The sequence below is a fragment of the Cololabis saira genome, chromosome 15 (assembly GCF_033807715.1).
Source record: "Cololabis saira isolate AMF1-May2022 chromosome 15, fColSai1.1, whole genome shotgun sequence".
NCBI lineage: Eukaryota > Metazoa > Chordata > Actinopteri > Beloniformes > Belonidae > Cololabis > Cololabis saira.
This window is the reverse complement of record NC_084601.1, coordinates 45,448,801-45,472,446: the sequence shown is the minus strand read 5'-3', so window position 1 is coordinate 45,472,446 and position 23,646 is coordinate 45,448,801. Positions and strand designations below refer to the sequence as shown.

The 23,646-nt window shown below is 41.5% G+C and overlaps 1 protein-coding gene across 11 annotated transcripts in view; it reads left to right on the top strand.

The window, feature by feature from the left end:
• The window catches only part of LOC133460987 (NACHT, LRR and PYD domains-containing protein 12-like), a 72,022-nt gene that overhangs the window by 2,169 nt on the left and 46,207 nt on the right, over positions 1–23,646 (top strand). For 4 of the 11 annotated variants that reach the window (XM_061741725.1, XM_061741715.1, XM_061741724.1 and 1 more), the window contains exons 1-2: positions 12,378–12,454; positions 19,820–19,912. In XM_061741725.1, coding sequence (XP_061597709.1) covers positions 19,851–19,912 — 62 coding nt within the window. In that variant the 5' untranslated portion in view covers positions 12,378–12,454; positions 19,820–19,850. Of the gene's footprint in view, positions 1–11,183; positions 11,240–12,377; positions 12,455–15,472; positions 16,244–16,640; positions 16,751–19,077; positions 19,144–19,819; positions 19,913–23,646 lie in introns of those variants that run through there. The other 7 variants (XM_061741720.1, XM_061741716.1, XM_061741719.1 and 4 more) reach the window with 7 other exon arrangements.

Sequence of the window (23,646 nt, the reverse complement as noted above, 5' to 3'; positions counted from 1 at the left end):
GGGGTCCTGCTGTCCTGGATAGTTGGGGGTCCTGCTGTCCTGGATAGTTGGGGGTCCTGCTGTCCTGGATAGTTGGGGGTCCTGCTGTCTTGGATAGTTGGGGGTCCTGCTGTCCTGGATAGTTGGGGGTCCTGCTCCAGGGCTTTATAGCCGTGGTGTGGGCCGCTCTGTCTGGGTGGGGGGGCGAGTGTGTGTGTGTGTGTGTGTGTGTGTGTGTGTGTGTGTGTGTGTGTGTGTGTGTGTGTGTGTGTGTGTGTGTGTGTGTGTGTGTGTGTGTGTGTGTGTATGAATGAGGGTATGGGTAGTGGGGGGGTCAAGGGAGATTGTTTCTTTTTATGTATTAATGTAAAGCACTTTGTGTTGCACTCCAGTTGCATGAAAAATGCTATATAAATAAAGTTTAGGTTTAAGTTGAAGTTTAAACTCTTAAAATCCTAACCCCAACCATACTTAAACTCTTAAAAACCTAACTCCAACCCCAAACCTAACCCTATTTAAAATCTTGAAAACCCAACCCAACCCCACCCCTAACCCCAACCCTAATTCCACTTAAACACTTAAAAACTTAACCCCAACCACAACACTAACCCTAACCCTACTTAACCTTTTAAAAACCTAACCCCAACCCCAACCCTAACCCTAATCCTAACCTTCACCCAAACCCTACTTAAACTCTTAAAAACCTAACCCCAACTCTAATTCTACCTAAACTCTTAAAAAACCAACCCCAACCCTAACCACAACCCTAACCCTAACCCAAATCCTAACCTTAACCAAAACCCCAAATCTTAACCCTAACCCTAAACTTAACCTAACCCTCATCCCAAATCCTAACCTTAACCAAAACCCCAAATCTTAACCTTAACCCTAACCCTCATCCCGAATCCTAACCTTAACCAAAATCCAAAATCTTAACCTTAACCCTAACCCTCATCCCAAATCCGAACCTTAACCAAAACCCCAAATCCCACCAAACCCTAAACTTAAACTAAACCCTAACCTTAACCCTAATCTTAAACAACACAAACAAATTCTAACCCTAACACTAACCCCAAATCTTAAAATCCCCCCTCACCTCTCCTCTCTGAACTATCATTCCCCCCCTCTTCTTCCCTTCTAAAACTCACAACTGTCCTCTCAAAATCCACCCACTAGCCACATACGAAGACACCGGATCCTCCATAATCCCACTACACTCATAATGGGTACCCAGTTATCCTGATACACCATACAGCACATCTCATAACAAAACTCTGAAACCAACTCAGAGGTACCACACCATACACAACTGACAAAGTACTTTAGTGCATACGGATCTCAACCAGGATGTACGAGTGAGAGTGCAACACTACCTTCAGCAATCTCTGGAATCGCTAACGAGCGTAGGAGGCAGAAGCGTATTGGTTCCCCTCAGGGGGCCGTAGTCACTAACCTAACCCTACTTAAACTATTAAAAACCTAACCCTAACCCTAAACCTATTTAAACTCTTAAAAACCTGACTCAAATCCTAATTCTACTTAAACACTTAAAAACCTAACCCCAACTCTAATTCTACTTAAACTCTTAAAAAACCAACCCCAAACCCCAACCCTAACCCTAACCCTACATAAACTCTTAAAGACCTAACCCCAACCCCAACCCTAACCCTACCCATACTTAAACTCTTAAAAACATAACCCCAGCCGCAACCCTAACCCTACTTAAACTCTTAAAAACCTAACCCTAACCCCAACCCTAACCCTACATAAACTCTTAAAAACCCAACCCTAACCATAAACCTAGGGATTTGATCAACCCAAGGGGGGGCCACCAACGGGGAGGACGTCTGGTATTTAGACGGCCGAAACGTCTGTTGATCCGTTGGCATACCACTGAAGAAAAGTCCAGAAATTTACATTAGGTACCATTATTACTATCTCACCCGGGCCTCCAGGATTGATAATAATTAAGGTTTTCCTAAACTAGGAATTAATACACTTAAAACCGACCTCCAAACAAACAAGGTCATCCTCTCATTAAATTCAGATCTACTTTAAAATTCTGAACACCTTGGCTTATATCTTAAAATTATTTTAATGATCTTAATAAATACAGAATTGCTAACACACGTACACACATTTCAGCCACAAGGGGTCTCCATGCCTCGTTTACATTTCACCAACACATTTCAACGGGGTGTCATACCTCGACCACATGCACATAACACATTCCAGCCACAAGGGGTCTCCATGCCTCATTTACATTCATCTTACACATCCCAAATCCTAACCTTTAACCTTACCCAAAGCCCAACCTCAGATCAAATCCTAACCCTAACCAAAACCCCGAATCCTAACCCAAATCCAAGTCCTAACCTTAACCCTGACCCTAACCCTCATGCCTGACCTGAACTCTAACGCAGACCCAATCCCTAACCTTGACCCTAGCCTTAACCCTGACCCTGACCCTAACCTACCGCTGACCCTAACCTTAACCCCTAACCTTAACCCTAAACCCTAACCCCAACCGTAACTCCTAACCCTAACCCTAATATTAACCCTAACCCTAAACTTAACCTAACCCTCATCCCAAATCCTAACCTTAACCAAGAACCCCAAATCCTAACCTAACCCTCATCCCGAATCCTAACCTTAACCAAAACCCAAAATCTTAACCTTAACCCTAACCCTCATCCCAAATCCGAACCTTAACCAAAACCCCAAATCCCACCAAACTCTAAACTTAAACTAAACCCTAACCTTAACTCTAATCTTAAACTACACAAACAAATTCTAACCCTAACCCGAACCCCAAATCCTAAAAAAACCCTCTCCTCTCTGAACTATCATCCTCCCCCTCTTCTCCTTTTCTAAAACTCACAACTGTCCTCTCAAAATGCATCCACTAGCAACATACGAAGACATCGGATCCTCCAAAATCCGACTGCACTCCAAAGGGGTACCCAGTTACCTTGATACACCATACAGCACATCTCATAACAAAACTCTGATACTAACTCAGAGATACCGCACCATACGCTACTGACAAAGTACTTTAATGCATATGGATCTCAAACAGGATGTACGAGTGAGAGTGCAACACTCCTTCAGCAATCTCTGGAATCGCTAACGAGCGTAGGAGGCAGAAGCGTATTGGTTCCCCTTAGGGGGCCGTAATCACTAACCTAACCCTACTTAAACTATTAAAAACCTAACCCTAACCCTAAACCTACTTAAACACTTAAAAACCTCACCCCAACCCCAACCCTAACCCTACTTAAACTCTTAAAAACCCAACCCCAACACTAACCCTAACCCTACTTAAACTCTTTAAAACCTAACCTCAACCCCAACCCTACTTAAACTCTTAAAAACCCAACCCCAACCCTAACCCTAACCCTACTTAAACTCTTTAAAACCTAACCTCAACCCCAACCCTACTTAAACTCTTAAAAACCCAACCCCAACCCTGACCCTAACCCTACTTAAACTCTTTAAAACCTAACGCTAACCCTAACCCTACTTAAAATCTTAAAGACCTTACCAAAACCCTAACCCTAACCCTACTTAAACTCTTAAAAACCTAACCACAATCCTAACCCTAACCCTACTTAAACTCTTAAAAACCTAACCACAATCCTAACCCTAACCCTACTTAAACTCTTACAAACCTAACCCCAGCCCCAACCCTAACCCTACTTTAACTCTTAAAGACTCAACCCTAACCCTAAACCTAATCCTAACCCTAACCCTAATTCTAATTAAACCCTTAAAAACCTAACCTCAACCCTAACCCTACTTAAACTCTTAAAAACCCAACCCCAACCCTAACCTTAACCCTACTTAAACTCTTTAAGACCTAACCTCAACCCCAACCCTACTTAAACTCTTAAAAACCCAACCCCAACCCTAACCATAACCCTAACCCTGACCCTACGTAATCTCTTAAAAACCCAACCCCAACCCTAACCCTAACCCTACTTAAACTCTTTAAAACCTAACCTCAACCCCAACCCTACTTAAACTCTTAAAAACCCAACCCCAACCCTTACCCCAACCCTACTTAAACTCTTTAAAACCTAACCCTAACCCTAACCCTACTTAAAATCTTAAAAACCTTACCAAAACCCTAACCCTACTTAAACTCTTAAAAACCTAACCACAATCCTAACCCTACTTAAACTCTTAAAAACCCAACCCCAGCCCCAACCCTAACCCTACTTTAACTCTTAAAGACTCAACCCTAACCCTAAACCTAATCCTAACCCTAACCCTAAATCTAATAAAACCCTTAAAAAACCTAACCCCAACCCCACCCCTAACCCTACTTAAACTCTTAAAAACCTTACAAAAACCCTAACCCTAACCCTACTTAAACTCTTAAAAACCTAACCACAATCCTAACCCTAACCCTACTTAAACTCTTACAAACCTAACCCCAGCCCCAACCCTAACCCTACTTTAACTCTTAAAGACTCAACCCTAACCCTAGACCTAACCCTAATCCTAACCCTCACCCAAACCCTACTTAAACTCTTAAAAACCTAACCACAATCCTAACCCTAACCCTACTTAAACTCTTACAAACCTAACCCCAGCCCCAACCCTAACCCTACTTTAACTCTTAAAGACTCAACCCTAACCCTAAACCTAATCCTAACCCTAACCCTAATTCTAATTAAACCCTTAAAAAACCTAACCCCAACCCCACCCCTAACCCTACGTAAACTCTTAAAAACCTTACAAAAACCCTAACCCTATTTAAACTCTTAAAAACCTAACCACAATCCTAACCCTAACCCTACTTAAACTCTTACAAACCTAACCCCAGCCCCAACCCTAACCCTACTTTAACTCTTAAAGACTCAACCCTAACCCTAAACCTAACCCTAATCCTAACCCTCACCCAAACCCTACTTAAACTCTTAAAAACCTAACCCCAACCTCAACCCTAACCCTACTTTAACTCTTAAAAACTCAACCCTAACCCTAAACCTACTTAAACTCTAAAAACCTAACCACAATCCTAACCCTAACCCTACTTAAACTCTTACAAACCTAACCCCAGCCCCAACCCTAACCCTACTTTAACTCTTAAAGACTCAACCCTAACCCTAAACCTAATCCTAACCCTAACCCTAATTCTAATTAAACCCTTAAAAAACCTAACCCCAACCCCACCCCTAACCCTACTTAAACTCTTAAAAACCCAACCCCAACCCTTACCCCAACCCTACTTAAACTCTTTAAAACCTAACCCTAACCCTAACCCTACTTAAAATCTTAAAAACCTTACCAAAACCCTAACCCTACATAAACTCTTAAAAACCTAACCACAATCCTAACCCTACTTAAACTCTTAAAAACCCAACCCCAGCCCCAACCCTAACCCTACTTTAACTCTTAAAGACTCAACCCTAACCCTAAACCTAATCCTAACCCTAACCCTAAATCTAATTAAACCCTTAAAAAACCTAACCCCAACCCCACCCCTAACCCTACTTAAACTCTTAAAAACCTTACAAAAACCCTAACCCTAACCCTACTTAAACTCTTAAAAACCTAACCACAATCCTAACCCTAACCCTACTTAAACTCTTACAAACCTAACCCCAGCCCCAACCCTAACCCTACTTTAACTCTTAAAGACTCAACCCTAACCCTAAACCTAACCCTAATCCTAACCCTCACCCAAACCCTACTTAAACTCTTAAAAACCTAACCACAATCCTAACCCTAACCCTACTTAAACTCTTAAAAACCTAACCACAATCCTAACCCTAACCCTACTTAAACTCTTACAAACCTAACCCCAGCCCCAACCCTAACCCTACTTTAACTCTTAAAGACTCAACCCTAACCCTAAACCTAATCCTAACCCTAACCCTAATTCTAATTAAACCCTTAAAAAACCTAACCCCAACCCCACCCCTAACCCTACGTAAACTCTTAAAAACCTTACAAAAACCCTAACCCTACTTAAACTCTTAAAAACCTAACCCCAGCCCCAACCCTAACCCTACTTTAACTCTTAAAGACTCAACCCTAACCCTAAACCTAACCCTAATCCTAACCCTCACCCAAACCCTACTTAAACTCTTAAAAACCTAACCCCAACCTCAACCCTAACCCTACTTTAACTCTTAAAAACTCAACCCTAACCCTAAACCTACTTAAACTCTAAAAACCTAACCACAATCCTAACCCTAACCCTACTTAAACTCTTACAAACCTAACCCCAGCCCCAACCCTAACCCTACTTTAACTCTTAAAGACTCAACCCTAACCCTAAACCTAATCCTAACCCTAATTCTAATTAAACCCTTAAAAAACCTAACCCCAACCCCACCCCTAACCCTACGTAAACTCTTAAAAACCTTACAAAAACCCTAACCCTACTTAAACTCTTAAAAACCTAACCACAATCCTAACCCTAACCCTACTTAAACTCTTACAAACCTAACCCCAGCCCCAACCCTAACCCTACTTTAACTCTTAAAGACTCAACCCTTACCCTAAACCTAACCCTAATCCTAACCCTCACCCAAACCCTACTTAAACTCTTAAAAACCTAACCCCAACCTCAACCCTAACCCTACTTTAACTCTTAAAAACTCAACCCTAACCCTAAACCTACTTAAACTCTAAAAACCTAACCACAATCCTAACCCTAACCCTACTTAAACTCTTACAAACCTAACCCCAGCCCCAACCCTAACCCTACTTTAACTCTTAAAGACTCAACCCTAACCCTAAACCTAATCCTAACCCTAACCCTAATTCTAATTAAACCCTTAAAAAACCTAACCCCAACCCCACCCCTAACCCTACGTAAACTCTTAAAAACCTTACAAAAACCCTAACCCTACTTAAACTCTTAAAAACCTAACCACAATCCTAACCCTAACCCTACTTAAACTCTTACAAACCTAACCCCAGCCCCAACCCTAACCCTACTTTAACTCTTAAAGACTCAACCCTAACCCTAAACCTAACCCTAATCCTAACCCTCACCCAAACCCTACTTAAACTCTTAAAAACCTAACCCCAACCTCAACCCTAACCCTACTTTAACTCTTAAAAACTCAACCCTAACCCTAAACCTACTTAAACTCTAAAAACCTAACCCCAACCCTAATTCTACTTAAACACTTAAAAACCTAACCCCAACCCCAACCTTGACCCTAGCCCTAACCCCAACCCTAACCCTACTTATAAAAATGAAAGTTACCTTCTAAAAACTCGTTTCCACTTATCCACTTTAAATTGCATTTTAACTTGATTTACTGTTAAAAACGAAAATGACCTTCTAAACTCGTTTTCATTTATCCACTTTAAACTGTATTTTAACTGGATTTACTGCTAAAAACGAAAATGACCTTCTAAAACTCGATTTTACTTATCCACTTTAAACTGTATTTTAACTTGATTCACTGTTAAAAACGAAAATTACCTTCTAAAACTATTTTTCACTTATCCATTTAAACTGCATTTTTAACTGGATTTACTGTTAAAAACGAAAATGACCTTCTAAAACTCTTTTTCCCTTATCCACTTTAAACTGTATTTTAACTTGAGTTATTTTGCTAGAAACGAAAAAGACCTTATAAAACTCGTTTTCACTTATTCACTTAAAATTACACCTGAACTCAGTTTACTTTAAAAATACCTAAACTTCAAATATCTAAAATTATTAACCATAAATCCCCAAGCCTACTTACAACCCCAGATTAGTTTTTCTTTAAACAAGGCTTTATTAGGGCAGAAGCCAATTCCCCTTACTTTTACAAAAGTACAGGATTAAACCAGTACAAGCTTTCGATGACATGCTCAAACAGCAGCCTGAATGCTCCAAGCCATCAACAGGACCAGCTACTTTACTGACGGTTGTGATAAACCTCCGGGATAAACCCGACCCACAATAAACATACAGACAAATAACAACCCACCTAACCTTTACTGGAGTAAAAAACAAATACAAACACAACTTTTCTCACAAAAATAGGAAGGAAGGAAAATACTAATAACGCAATAAACCCAGATTATTTAATATATGCACAAAACACGACCAGAATCCACCAGGAGACACAAAGCCCCGCCCACGGCTCACAGCCCGTCAATCACAGCCACTCTGACACAAATAAACCCGAAGTGTTCCACAGACCAACTTTAATACACATAATCAAAAATACAATGGACATAAATATGAAATAAAATAAAAATCTAAAGCAAAAAACCTATCCAAAGAGAAACATATCGGAAAAAGAACTTTAACACACAGAATAAAACTATTAAATAGATAATTACCTGGAATAAGGGAAAACCGGAGCCCTGCGGGGATAACAAAGAATAAAACCTCAACTACACCTGAAGATTACAAGTATTGAAGATTTCCTGAGGCTGAGGACTCCAGAACCTCCGTGGGACCCACTCAAGAAAATACCGAAAGCTCTTTTAAGAGCTTTGAGCAATTTTCCTCCTCCTCCTCCAAGCCTCCAGAGAAACCAGGATCACGGACCACGGACCGGGGAAACACTGCGACCGCCCCGCCTGCTTCACGGCCGGCACGGACGCCTCCAGAGTAAGTAAACAGAAGAACTCCTGCTAGGGAATATTTCAACCTCCTTCCAAGACTAATTTTATGGAACAGCATAAAAGGTAACAATTCCTAAATACAAAAAATTGAAAGCAAATAATACATAAAAATAGAAAACATGAAACAATTAATATAAAAATAACCGACGGTAACAATGTTTACAATAAATATCCCTAAATATTGTGCTGTACCCTGAGTAAATAAGAACAAGACCCTTCGAAAAACCTAAAAAGATATTTGGGAACTGGACAAACCTTGGGCTCGATCAACCCAGGGGGCCACCAACGGGGAGGACGTCTGGTATTTACACGGCCGAAACGTCTGTTGATCCGTTGGCATACCACTGATGAAAAGTCCAGAAATTCATATTAGGTACCATTTATTACTATCTCACCCGGGCCTCCAGGAGGGATAATGATTAAGCTAGGAATCAATATACTTAAAACCGATCTCCAAGCAAACAGGGTCATCCTCTCAAATTCAAATCTACTTTAAAATTCTAAACACCTTTTCTTATATCTTAAATCCTTTTATTTTTCCTAATAACTCCCGATGTACTAACAAAAACACACACAGCCGACACATTCCAGCCACCAGGGGCCTTCACCTAATACATTTCAACGGGGGGCCGGGCCTTGACGACCAGCACCTGACACATTCCGGCCACCACAAACCCTCATTCCTCCTTCACATTCACTAGACACATCCCAAATCCTAACCATAACCCCCATCCCGAGCCCTAACCCTAACCTTAACCCCTAACCCTGACCCTTGACCCTAACATTAACCTTAAGCCCTTACCCTAACCCCTAACCCTTAACCCTAACCCCAACCCCAACCCTAAACTATACCTAACCCTCATCCCAAATCCTAACCTTAACCAAAAACCCAAAATCCTAACCTTAACCCTAAACCAAATCCTAACTTCAGCCCTAACACTAACACCAAACCCTAAACTTAAACTAAACCCTAACCTTAACCCTAATCTTAAACTACACAAACAAATTCTAACCCTAACCCGAACCCCAAATCCTAAAAACCTCTCTTAAAAAAACCCTCACCTCTCATGTCTAACCCTACTTAAACTCTTAAAAACCCAAACCCGAACCCTAACCCTAACCCTGACCTTACTTAAACTCTTAAGAACCTAACCACAACCGCAACCCCAACTGGATCCCTTACACTAACCCTAACCCTAACCCAACCCTAACCCTAACCCTAAACTTAAACTAAACCCTAACCTTAACCCTAATCTTAAACTACACAAACAAATTCTAACCCTAACCCGAACCCCAAATCCTAAAAACCTTTCTACAAACCCCCATCACCTCTCCTCTCTGAACTATCACCCCCCCACCCCCCACCCCTATTCTCACCTACTAAAACTCACAACTGTCCTCTCAAAGTGCATCCACTAGCCACATACGAAGACACCGGATCCTCCATAATCTGACTGCACTCATAAGGGGTACCCAGTTACGTTGATACACCATGCAGCACATCTCATAACAAAACTCTGGGACTAACGCAGAGGTATCACACCATAAACCACTGACAAAGTACTTTAGTGCATACGGATCTCAAACTGGATGTACGATGGAGAGTGCGACACTACCTTCAGCAATCTCTGGAACCGCTAACGAGCGTAGGAGGCTGAAGTGTATTGGTTCCCCTTAGGGGGCCGTAATCACTAACCTAACCCTACTTAAACTCTTAAAAACCCAAACACGAACCTTAACCCTAACCCTACTTAACCACTTAAAAACCCAACCCCGATCCGAACCATGACCCTACTTAAACTCTTAACACCCACCTGGTACAACACTTTCAATCACATCCCACAAACCATCTATCAATAACTTTCAATCTGTCAATAACTGTCAATCATCACACCTCATATCACATTTATTACTCGTTTGTACTGGATACAGCATGTTTATATCTGACTTATATATCTTTATATATGACTTTGATCATTCTTGTGTCTGAAGACAAATCTACATGATTGTTAGATGACGATATTTTTATTGGATTTATTTTGGATCTGTTGTAGCCATTTTGCATCAATGTGATTTATGTTTAAGATGATTAATACCTTTTGTAAGACGTTGCTTTTATATTTCTTCAAACCAGTGAATGGTCACAAAGCAGAATATTGCATTTCTATTGGCTGCTGTATGTAGAATAAATATACGGTAACTCAGTGAAAGTTTACACGTCACTGGACCTTTGAGCTACACAGTCTTTTGACTAGTATACCTTATTTTATTCATAAGCGTTAAGGATTTGGTTCTGTATTTTGTATGATTTTTAAGTTTTTGAAGTAAACATAGAAAAGAAGAACTTTGCGTTAAGACCTTTCCTTTCCGTCATCGGTTTGCTGCGTGTAAAAACCTTTCTGGTCCAGAGCTGGTGAGGCAGCTGCTGCTGCACAGATCAGAGACAGTGATGATCAATGATCATTAGTTTTCTTCATCGATCAAACTGTGAGGTGTTTTTTTTTCCTGGAATGAAGCTGTCATCTCCAGCATTAAAGTCAGTTTGGTTCCTGGAAGAAGTTGTTCTTTGGTGCTTGTGTAACTACTGAAGACGGCGTATCTTCCTCCAGAAGTCTTTCTGACTGAACTTCCAATAGCATCAATGTTGACACAGAAGCTCCCAGAGGTTCATGCAGACGGGGTTAAAAACAACAGGCTGATTAACTGAAACATTTTTACTGAGAGACATAAAAGAATAATATTCTCCAGGTCATAAGACCTCTTAATCAAGACACACTTAATCAAGACTCTGAACTCTGTCAATCATCACAGCTCATATCACATTTATTACTTCTTTGCACTGGATACAGCATGTTTATATCTCTTTATCTTTGCACATTGAACATTTGTCTCTGCAGATCAACCTGTGTGTTTCCTCACATTACAGTAACAAGATTTTCAAGTTTCTGTAGTAATGATACTCAGTCGTAGCAATATATACAGTAAACCCTTCATGGCTGAGTTTTGATCGTCATCATTGGTGGAAATCCTACCACAGCTAAGCTTTCTGGTGGATCTGTGGGATCCAACCCTCACCCCTGATTCTTTACTGCAGTCAACAACTCAGAAATATTCAAGAATCACAAGTAAGGGATGTGTTCATGATGGAAGCAGCTGTCACGCCCTGATCAATCACTGATCAATCACTCCACAAGTGGCATTTATGATGACATCACTGATGACATCACTGATGACATCACACACACTATGTCCCAACAGCTGGATGGACATTGTTGGCAGAAACACACAGGAGCCAGTAAATAATGGGACTTAATCTGAACAATGATGAACCAAAATAAATTAATGAACCTAAAAAACTCTCAGATCATTTACTCAATAATTTAGTTGAAATTCATTAACAATCTTCAATAAAAATTGTCACCTTCATTTTTTAAGTTCAGCCAGATTTATGAGACTCTTTCTCCTCCTACCTGTCCATTCTCCTCCTCCTACCTGTCCATTCTCCTCCTCCTACCTGTCCATTCTCCTCCTACCTGTCCATTCTCCTCCTACCTGTCCATTCTCCTCCTACCTGTCCATTCTCCTCCTCCTACCTGTCCATTCTCCTCCTACCTGTCCATTCTCCTCCTACCTGTCCATTCTCCTCCTCCTACCTGTCCATTCTCCTCCTACCTGTCCATTCACCTCCTACCTGTCCATTCTCCTCCTACCTGTCCATTATCCTCCTCCTACCTGTCCATTCTCCTCCTCCTCCTCCTCCTCCTCCTCCTCCTCCTCCTCCAGCTCTGATTCATTCCAGGATCAGTTCAGTTGCGTCTCAGTAGTTTATTTCAGACTGCAGAATCTTCATCTTCAACTCTATGGACTGTGTGAACAAACTGTAAGTTTGAACTTTGTTTTCGGGAACATTCCTGTTTGTTTCTGGTTGGAGAAGGTTTTCACTGCAGACTTTGATCATGCTGCATGATTGTTAGATGACAATATTTGTATTGGATTTGTTTTTTATCTGTTGTAGCCATTTTGCCTCAATGTGATTTATGTTTAAGATGATTAATACCTTTTGTAAGACTGGTTTTATATTTCTTCAAACCAGTGACTAGTCACAAAGCAGAATATTGCATTTCTATTGGCTGCTGTATGTAGAATAAATATACGGTAACTCAGTGAAAGTTTACACATCACTGGACCTTTGAGCTACACAGTCTTTTGACTAGTATACTTTATTTTATTCATTAACGTTAAGGATTCGGTTCTGTATTTTGTATGATTTTTCAGTTTTTGAAGTAAACATAGAAAAGGAGAACTTTGCGTTAAGACCTTTAGTTTCCGTCGTCGGTTTGCTGCGTGTAAAAACCTTTCTGGTCCAGAGCTGGTGAGGCAGCTGCTGCTGCACAGATCAGAGACAGTGATGATCAATGATCATTAGTTTTCTTCATCAATCAAACTGTGAGGTGTTTTTATTTCCTGGAATGAAGCTGTCGTCTCCAACATTAAAGTCAGTTTGGTTCCTGGAAGAAGTTGTTCTTTGGTGCATGTGTAACTACTGAAGACGGCATATCTTCCTCCAGAAGTCTTCCTGACTGAACTTCCAATAGCATCAATGTTGACACAGATACTCCCAGAGGTTCATGCATACGGGGTTAAAAACAACAGGCTGATTAACTGAAACAAATTTACTCTGAGACGTAATTTTTTTTTTCTTCCAGGTCAGAAGACTTCTTAATCAAGACACACTTAATCAAGACTCTGAACTCTGTCAATCATCACACCTCATATCACATTTATTACTTGTTTGCACTGGATACAGCATGTTTATATCTCTTTATCTTTGCACATTGAACCCTTGTCTCATTTGAAGGAGGATTTCAATGGAGATTGTATATTTTTATGTATTAATGTAAAGCACTTTGTGTTGCACTCCAGTTGCATGAAAAATGCTAAATAAATAAAGTTTAGGTTTAAGTTTAAGTTTAAACTCTTAAAAACCTAAACCCAACCCCAAACCTAACCCTAATCCTAACCCTAATCCTAACCCTAACCCTACTTAAACTCTTAAAAACCCAACCCCAAACCTAACCCTACTTAAACTGTTAAAAACCCAACCCCAACCCTAACCCTAATCCTAATCCTAACCCTAATCCTAACCCTAACCCTACTTAAACTCTTAAAAACCCAACCCCAAACCTAACCCTACTTAAACTGTTAAAAACCCAACCCTAACCCTAACCCTAACCCAACCCCAACCCTAACCCTAACCCTAACCCCAACCCCAACCATACTTAAACTCATAAAAACCTAACCACGACCACAACCCCAACACTAACCCTACTTAAACTCTTAAAAACCTAAACCCAACCTAACCCTAATCCTAACCCTAACCCTAACCCTAATCCAAACCCTAACCTCAACCCCAACCCTAACCCTACTTAAACTCTTAAAAACCTAACCCTAACCCCAAACCTAACCCTAATCCTAACCCTAACCCCAACCCTAACCTCCTTCCCCATCTCTTCACCCCAACCCTAATCCTCTACATCCTTCCCCCTTTCTCCCCCTAACCCTTACACTAACCCCTACCCTAACCCTAACCCTAACCCTCTACCCCCTTCCCATTTATCCCCCTAACCCTTACCCTAAACCTTACCCTAACCCTAACCCTCTACCCCTTCCCCATCTCTTCACCCCAACCCTAACCTTCTACCCCCTTTCCCCTTTCTCCACCTAACCCTAACCCCTAACCTAACCCTAACCCTCTACCGCCATCTCTCCACCCTAACCCTAACCCTAACCTAACCCTAACCCTCTACCCCTTCCCCCTTTCTCCCCCTAACCCCTAACCTAACCCCAACCTTAACCCTCTACCCCCATCTCTCCACCCTAACCCTAACCCTAACCCTAACCCTCTACCCCCTTCCCCCTTTCTCCCCCTAACCCTAACCCCTAACCTAACCCCTACCCCAACCTTAACCCTCTACCCCCATCTCTCCACCCTAACCCTAACACTAACCCTAACCCTAACCCTCTACCCCCTTCCCCCTTTCTCCCCCTAACCCTAACCCCTACCCTATTTGCAACCCTAAACCCCCTGCAACTCATCTCATCCCTTTCTAACCAAAAATATTTGATTAATCCCTTAAAATCAAGAAAGTAGTGGGATTAAACTTTGTGCTTGCGTGCCCGTGCCTGGCTACTGCAATTTTGCTGAGCCACCTTATAATTTTAATTTTTCTAAAACCTAACCCTAACCCTAACCCTAACCTCAACCCCAACCATACTTAAACTCATAAAAACCTAACCACAACCACAACCCCAACACTAACCCTACTTAAACTCTTAAAAACCTAACCCCAACCCCAAACCTAACCCTAATCCTAACCTTAACCCCAACCCTAACCTCCTTCCCCATCTCTCTACCCCAACCCTAACCCTCTACATCCTTCCCCCTTTCTCCCCCTAACCCTTACACTAACCCTAACCCTCTACCCCATCTCTCCACCCTAACCCTAACCTTAACTCCTAACCCTAACCCTAACCTTAACCCTAACCCTAACCCTAACCCTCTACCCCCTTCCCATTTCTCCCCCCTAACCCTAACCCTAACCCTCTACCCCCTTCCCATTTCTCCCCCCTAACCCTTACCCTAACCCATACCCTAACCCTAACCCTCTACCCCTTCCCCATCTCTTCACCCCAACTCTAACCTTCTACCCCCTTTCCCCTTTCTCCACCTAACCCTAACCCCTAACCTAACCCCTACCCCAAACTTAACCCTCTACCCCATCTCTCCACCCTAACCCTAACCCTAACCTAACCCTAACCCTCTACCCCTTCCCTCTTTCTCCCCCTAACGTTAACCCTATTTCCAACCCTAAACCCCCTTCCAACTCATCTCATCCCTTTCATGTCCACCTTCTCTCACCATGTCACTCACCTACTTAGGACTATCAAACGCAACTTTTCCGTTACTCAATCTCTCCACCCCATCCTTCACCACACCAGACCCATATCTGCATTTAGAAAACACCGGAGTCTTCAGGATATTTTGGTTAGATCACTTTTTTCCAACAATAAACCAACCCCTTCTCTCCCTTACAGTCACTTTTACAAAGCAAGGAAATTCATTTACAACCCTTAAACAAAAAAGAAATATCCCATTCTAGGTTCCCCTTCCCATCAGACCACCAACGCAGTTTATGCTATCACCTGCAACCTATGCAATAAAATCTACTTTGGAGAGATAGAGCATTCCATTTATACACGACTTACACAACACTTATATAACATTGGGAAGGGCCGTCTGAACACCCACCTGGTGCAACACTTCCAATCACATCCTGCAAACCACCTATCAATAACTTTCCAGAGATGCAGAACATGAACAGGTTCATGCAGACGGGGTTAAAAACAACAGGCTGATTAACTGAAACAAATTTACTCTGAGACGTAAAATATTTTTTTTTCTCCCAGGTCACAAGACTTCTTAATCAAGACACACTTAATCAAGACTCTGAACTCTGTCAATCATCACACCTCATATCACATTTATTACTTGTTTGTACTGGATACAGCATGTTTATATCTCTTTATCTTTGCACATTGAACTCTTGTCTCTGCAGATCAACCTCTGAGTTTCCTCATATTACAGTAACAAGATTTTCAAGTTTCTAAGGTGAAAACTCTTCACAGAATCACCTCTTTAATCACGTCTCACTTTTCCAACATTTGAAGGATAAGAAAGAAACAAATATAATTAAAGCTGCAAGCAGCGATGAACAGGCCTTCGCGCATGCAATTTTCACCAATAAAAGTCAAGTACTCAAAACTGAGTCCGATGACATCACCATGACTCGTTATGTGAAACCATTCAAAAGTTATGGCAGAAAGTAGGAACTATCAAATATGGACCAATCAGATGAAGGGTGGGCGCGCTTTGTGGTGTCTAGCGTCGCCACAGTAACGCTTTTGACTGAGAAAAGTAATGCATGTCGTTGCAGGATGGAGACGAACATTTTGATTTATAACACACCTGGGTGCACGTTACGGTTCGGCGAAGAAGCGGCTGAAGAAATGGCATAAATTTCACCACAATTACACGATTAATTGAAAATTGCCGACTTCCTGTTGGGTTTGGGCCATGGCGCCAAGAGACTTTTCTTTAAGTTGTGACATGATACAGGTGTGTAGCTTTTTTCGTGCATGTATGTTAATCCGTATTGTGGGGCTTGAGGCACAAAGTTTTCTAGGCAGCGCTGTTGAGCCATTAGGCCACGCCAAGAATATGTTATGTGGCTCAAACGCAATTGTTCTCGGATAAAATAATACTAATAGGCTTTTTCACATAAGAATGAATCTGGATGCAGCAATAGAAACGTACATCATAAAAGAGGGGGCAGTTCCGTTGACTCCACCTGACTATTAGTGTAGGGGTTTCTGTTGGTTTTACTGCTGGTGTCGGGGTTTCTGTTGGTTTTACTGCTGGTGTCGGGGTTTCTGTTGGTTTTACTGCTGGTGTCGGGGTTTCCGTTGGTTTTACTGCTGGTGTCGGGGTTTCCGTTGGTTTTACTGCTGGTGTCGGAGTATCTGTTGGTTTTACTGCTGGTGTCGGGTTTTCTGTTGGTTTTACTGCTGGTGTCTGGGTTTCTGTTGGTTTTACTGGTGGTGTCGGGGTTTCTGTTGGTTTTACTGCTGGTGTCGGGGTTTCCGTTGGTTTTACTGCTGGTGTCGGAGTATCTGTTGGTTTTACTGCTGGTGTCGGTGTTTCCGTTGGTTTTACTGCTGGTGTCGGGTTTTCTGTTGGTTTTACTGCTGGTGTCTGGGTTTCTGTTGGTTTTACTGGTGGTGTCGGGGTTTCTGTTGGTTTTACTGCTGGTGTCGGGGTTTCCGTTGGTTTTACTGCTGGTGTCGGAGTATCTGTTGGTTTTACTGCTGGTGTCGGGGTTTCAGTTGGTTTTACTGCTGGTGTCGGGGTTTCCGTTGGTTTTACTGCTGGTGTCGTGGTTTCCATTGGTTTTACTGCTGGTGTCGGGGTTTCCGTTGGTTTTACTGCTGGTGTCGGGGTTTCAGTTGGTTTTACTGCTGGTGTCGGGGTTTCCGTTGGTTTTACTGCTGGTGTCGGGGTTTCAGTTGGTTTTACTGCTGGTGTCGGGGTTTCCGTTGGTTTTACTGCTGGTGTCGGGGTTTCCGTTGGTTTTACTGCTGGTGTCGGGGTTTCCATTGGTTTTACTGCTGGTGTCGGGGTTTCCATTGGTTTTACTGCTGGTGTCCGGGTTTCCGTTGGTTTTACTGCTGGTGTTGGGGTTTCCGTTAGCTGGTTTTAAGGAGTCTATTTCTAAAATGTGAATGATTGTGCTGATCTGGGTGGGGGGTCAGGAGCTCTGGAAACAGAGTGAGGAATGCTGGGAGTTCTGGAGATGATGACGAGCCGGGACCGCCAGCTGAGCCAAGTTTGATCCTAATACTACTTTATACTTCTTGTCCTTTTGTATTAAAAATGCTCCAAATGAAGATATCGTTACTTTTGATACTTCAGTCAGTTGTGGTAATGTTTATCATTAACAGGTGGAAAAAACCTAAACTATTCAAATTTAGTCTAAACTACACGCTGCTGGTAGGAACTACTCTTTTCACTTTTATAACAGTTCTTATTTATTATTTTCTTACTACTTCTTACTCCTTACTACTACTACTACTACTACCACTACTACCACCACCACTACTACTACTACTACTACTACTACTACTACTGCTACTACTACTACTACTACTACTACTACTACTACTACTGCTACTACTGCTACTACTACTACTGTTATTACTACTACTACTACTACTACTGCTACTGTTACTACTGCTACTACTACTACTACTACTACTACTACTACTACTGCTACTACTACTACTGCTACTACTACTACTGTTATTACTACTACTACTACTACTACTTCTACTACTACTGCTACTACTACTGCTACTACTACTACTACTACTACTACTACTACTACTACTACTACTACTACTGCTAGTACTACTACTACTACTACTACTACTTCTACTACTACTACTACTACTACTACTACTACTAATACTACTGCTACTACTACTACTGCTAGTACTACTACTACTACTACTACTACTACTACTACTACTACTACTGCTAGTACTACTACTACTACTACTACTACTACTACTACCGCTACTACTACTACTACTACTACTGGTACTACTACTACTACTACTAATACTACTACTACTACTACTACTACTACTGCTACTACTACTACTACTGCTACTACTACTACTACTGCTACTACTACTACTACTACTACTACTACTACTACTACTGCTACTACCACCACTACTACTACTAGTACTCCTACTTCTATTACTACTACTACTACTTTTACCCGGCTCTGACCTGTTGTTGTTCCAAGTTTATATTTAGTTCATTCTTTTGTCACAGCAGTTCATTTGTGACCAACTTTTCCTCCTGATTGTGTTTTTCAGGACGCAGTTTCCTGATACAGTGCTGCCAAACCTCCTGCATAGGGCAGTATTGGTCGACTGGTTTTGGTACGTGCAGTAATGCAGCTTTTTAAGCCTGGATTCTGATTCTGCGTTAAATCCACGCCGAGCGTACGCCGCAGGTTGCACCGTGATGAGCTCCCCACGGTGCACGCCACGTCGTGCCTGACGCACCTCCCAAAAAATGTAACTACGCGTCGAGGCTAACCCTAACCCTAACCCTAACCCAACGCAGACCGAGAGGCTGTGATTGGTTTGCTTGGTAGCAACGCATTTCTGGTTCGTGAAACAGTCGTGAACATTCAGCGCTCTTTTCTTCGGTTGTTTTGGTTTTTTGCACAATAGTTGTCTTTTATTCACTGTGACCGGAAAAGCTGGAAGCTAAACAAAGTATCAACTAGCGCTCTGGGGGGTTTAGCACTGCGGAGAAATGGAGCTGAAGAAGTTCGAAGGTTCACAATGGTGTTACGGCAAGAGCGTCACGGCAACGGCGTCACGGCAACGGCGTCACGGCAACGGCGTCACAAAACGGCGTCAACGGCAACGGTGTCAACGGCGTCACGTCAACGGCATCACGGCAACGGCGTCACGGCAACGGCGTCACGGCAACGGCGTCACGGAAACGGCGTAGGCTCTGCATTGGTTTAACGAACCATAATCCAGGCTTTACACCACATTTGTCCCGCTTGTATCAGGTAAAGGTGAGTTGATGTTTCCTCTGCAGATGAAGGCAGGAAGTGTGTGAAGGCAGCAGCATGGATCAGGGGGACGACGAGACCGTTCCTCCAGAACAGAGGAGAGCACGAGAAGCTCAGAGGTGAGACAAGACCGCCTAAACCCAGCTTTTTAAACAGAAATGTGTCACTAGTATCCGTTTTTTCCACTGCCAATCACGTGAATATGGTGTATACAGTGTTGAATCATACTGGGTTGCTCATTAGGGTAGTTGCTGTTGCTCATGCGGATCAGCGTGCTCCTCGCGGATCAGAGTGCAAACAAACAAACAAAACTATCTAAGAAGCAACTAACCCCAAAGAAAACATGCCGCCGAAAAAGGAAACGAGCGCAATGTTTGAGGAGTTGAGTAAATCGCTAGATGGACTAAAAGAAGTGATAAAAGAAATGAGTACCAAGCAAACGACTCTCATGGGGCTGTTTGAGGAAATCAAGAACCTCAAAGCCGAAAATGCAAAAAAAGACAAGACAATTATGGAGCTGGAAGACCGATTTGCAGATCTTGAACAATATTCGAGGTTGAATAACATCATCATCTCAGGTATGGATATTAAACCAAGATCATACGCTGATGCAGTTTCTGAAAGCAATAGTCTGACAGATCAAACAGATTTGGCGTCCCAGTCGGTGGAGGGACAAGTAGCAACCTTTTTCCAGTCTCGAGGAATTACACTGGACATTAACAACGTAGAGGCATGCCATCTCCTTCCCCGGAAAAAAAAGGGTGAAAAACCTGCTGTCATATTGCGGTTTGTAAATAGAAAATCAAAAATCGCGCTGCTGAAACAAAGCCGAATGCTGAAGAACACGGATGTATACATTAACGAACACCTGACAAAAAGGAATGCGGATATTGCCAAGAAAGCTCGAGAAATGAGAAGAGACGGCGAGATAAAGTCTACATGGATCAGGAATTGTAAGATCTTCATTAAGAAAAACGGTGACAATCCAGAGCAAGCGAAAACCCTCGTCATAAAAAGTCTCGAGGAGTTGGCCAAGATATGAGGGATTCCCAGTCATTCTTTCTACAAATGATGGACATTACGTTTCTGATTGACTTTTTACTCTTGTTTTGGACATCTATCTGCTGCTGCATTTTTTGTTTTTATTGCTCAATTCGCTGGACTTATCCTGGACCTGGACACTTTGTCTTTTCATCTTTTGGACATTTCCTTTTTTTACTTTTTTTTGGAGAGAACTATACCACTGCGTTTGGGCTTTTTTCCTTTTTCTTGGACCACTGTGTGCCTGGAGGTGTGAAAGGACGGATGCAAGAGTGTGTGAATGTGGGTGAGTGTTGTTCATATTTTCCTATTTTGAAATGTATGCGTATGTATTGGTGTGTATGGGTCCTCAGAAAGCTACGAAGCATGGGCCTCAAGCCGACGAATCAAATACCCCAAACCAAGCACTCGATTAAGTATGAGAGAATGGCATGGATGTATGATTGCGTGAGTGAGAGTGGATGTGAGAACAGAGGTTGGATGCGCATGTGGTGTGTGGATGACGTAGGCCTATACCTGAAGGGATTAAATGTCAGCTGTTTGTGTAAACACATAAATCATAATATTAATCTAGATATTAATCTATCTAACCATCATGTTTGACGACTCAGATATTGACCCAGAGTATAATTTTTTGAATGAGGTTAAAACTGAGTGCTGTTATTATACGGAGGACCAGTTTAAGAATATAGTTAATATTAAACAGGGATTTTCAATCATACACTTCAACAGCAGGAGCCTATATGCAAATTTCCAACACATAAAAGAATATCTGGAACAATTCTCTTCTCCGTTTAGTGCGGTAGCAATAAGTGAGACGTGGCTTACCCAGGAAAAAGATATGGATTTTGATATTGAGGGATATGAATTTAATTTTAAGAGCAGAGTCAACAAAAGGGGAGGGGGGACAGCATTGTATGTGGACAGGCGACTGAAATACAAGATCATTGCAGATAGGACTCTTGCTGTTGAGGGTGTTTGTGAATGCATCTCCATTGAAATTGACATGGATAAAAGGAAAAACATCATTGTCAGCTGTGTCTATAGAGCGCCTAGCTCCAGCATTGAACAGTTTAAAGATATCATGGAAGGTTTATTTGCAAATACTGAGCAGAAGGTCACTTTTATCTGCGGTGATTTTAACATAGATTTGTTAAATCCTAAAAAAATAGAAGCTATTGATCATTTCTGTGATTCAATGTACAGTATGAGCTTATATCCGACTATAACAAAACCAAGTAGAATAACTGTAAGCTCGGCCACAGTTATAGACAACATCTACACTAATTATCTGGAAGGTACTGTCGTCAGTGGAGTACTAGTAAATGATATTACTGATCATCTGCCCGTGTTTGTAAAATATGACTGGGAACCGAAATTAATGAAGGTGGGACAGGAACTCTCTCAGAGAAGATTAAGGACAGAGGAAAGTCTTAATACATTGAATAATGCACTGTCTAGTCGTGGTATTTGGAGTGCAGTCTATGAAGCAAAAGAGGTAGACCATGCATATGACATATTTTTGAATATTTTTTTAGCAACATACGACAGAAGCTGTCCAATGCAACAAAGCAAGGGGAAAAAAGTGCGCCAGGAGAGGCCCTGGATCACAAAGGGGTTGTCGAATGCCTGTAGTAAAAAGAATACATTGTATAAACAATTTATTAAGAATAGAACCTCAGAAAATGAAATTAAATATAAAAAATATAAAAATAAACTTACTGATATTATAAGGAAATGTAAAAAGGATTATTATAATAAGGTGCTTGAAAATAATAAGAATAATATTAGAGGAACATGGAACATATTAAACTCAATTATCAGAAAAAAGAAACACAATATGAGTGTCTCTCAATGTTTCATTGATAATGATAAAATTGTAAATGATGATGAGGTGGTGGAAGGCTTTAACGACTTCTTTGTGAACGTGGGGCCCAACCTGGCAAGGGATATAAAACCTCCACAAGGGGGGGGCATTGACCAGTTTTTCAATGAAAGAACCCCAGCAACAATTTTTCTCAGAGACACAGATAGTAACGAAATTATGGACATTGTTAGTAATTTCAAGAACAAAACTTCATTAGATTGGAATGGAATTGACATGACCCTAGTTAAACAAGTTATATATACTATTGCAGACCCTTTAACATATATCTTTAATCTTTCTCTCAAAACGGGCTGCTTTCCCACAAAAATGAAGTTAGCCAAAGTTATCCCACTTTACAAGTCTGGTGAAAAAAATCTATTCACCAATTACAGACCTGTATCATTGCTTTCCCAATTCTCAAAAATATTAGAGAAAATCTTTGTTGCTCGGTTGGACAGCTTCGCCGAAAAACACATGTTGCTTATGGAGAGCCAGTATGGTTTTAGAGCAAACCATTCAACATCAATGGCTTTGATGGAATTGGTTGAAAAATTAACAAATGCAATAGACAATAGGGAGTATGCAGTTGGTGTGTTCATAGATCTCAAGAAAGCTTTTGATACAATAAATCATGATATTTTATTACAGAAAATGGAGAGATATGGGATCAGGGGAGTTGGGCTGAAATGGTTAAAAAGCTATATTGAAAAGAGACAACAGTATGTTCAGATGGGTAACATCAAATCTTCACTTGCGGACATCACATGTGGTGCACCGCAAGGCTCTGTTTTAGGTCCAAAATTATTCATTCTCTATATAAATGATATTTGTAATGTCTCTAATATATTAGATTATATTGTTTTTGCTGATGACACAAATGCCTTTTGTACTGGGAGAAACCTTCAGAAGCTACTGGAGGTTATCTCAGTAGAACTGGAAAAGCTC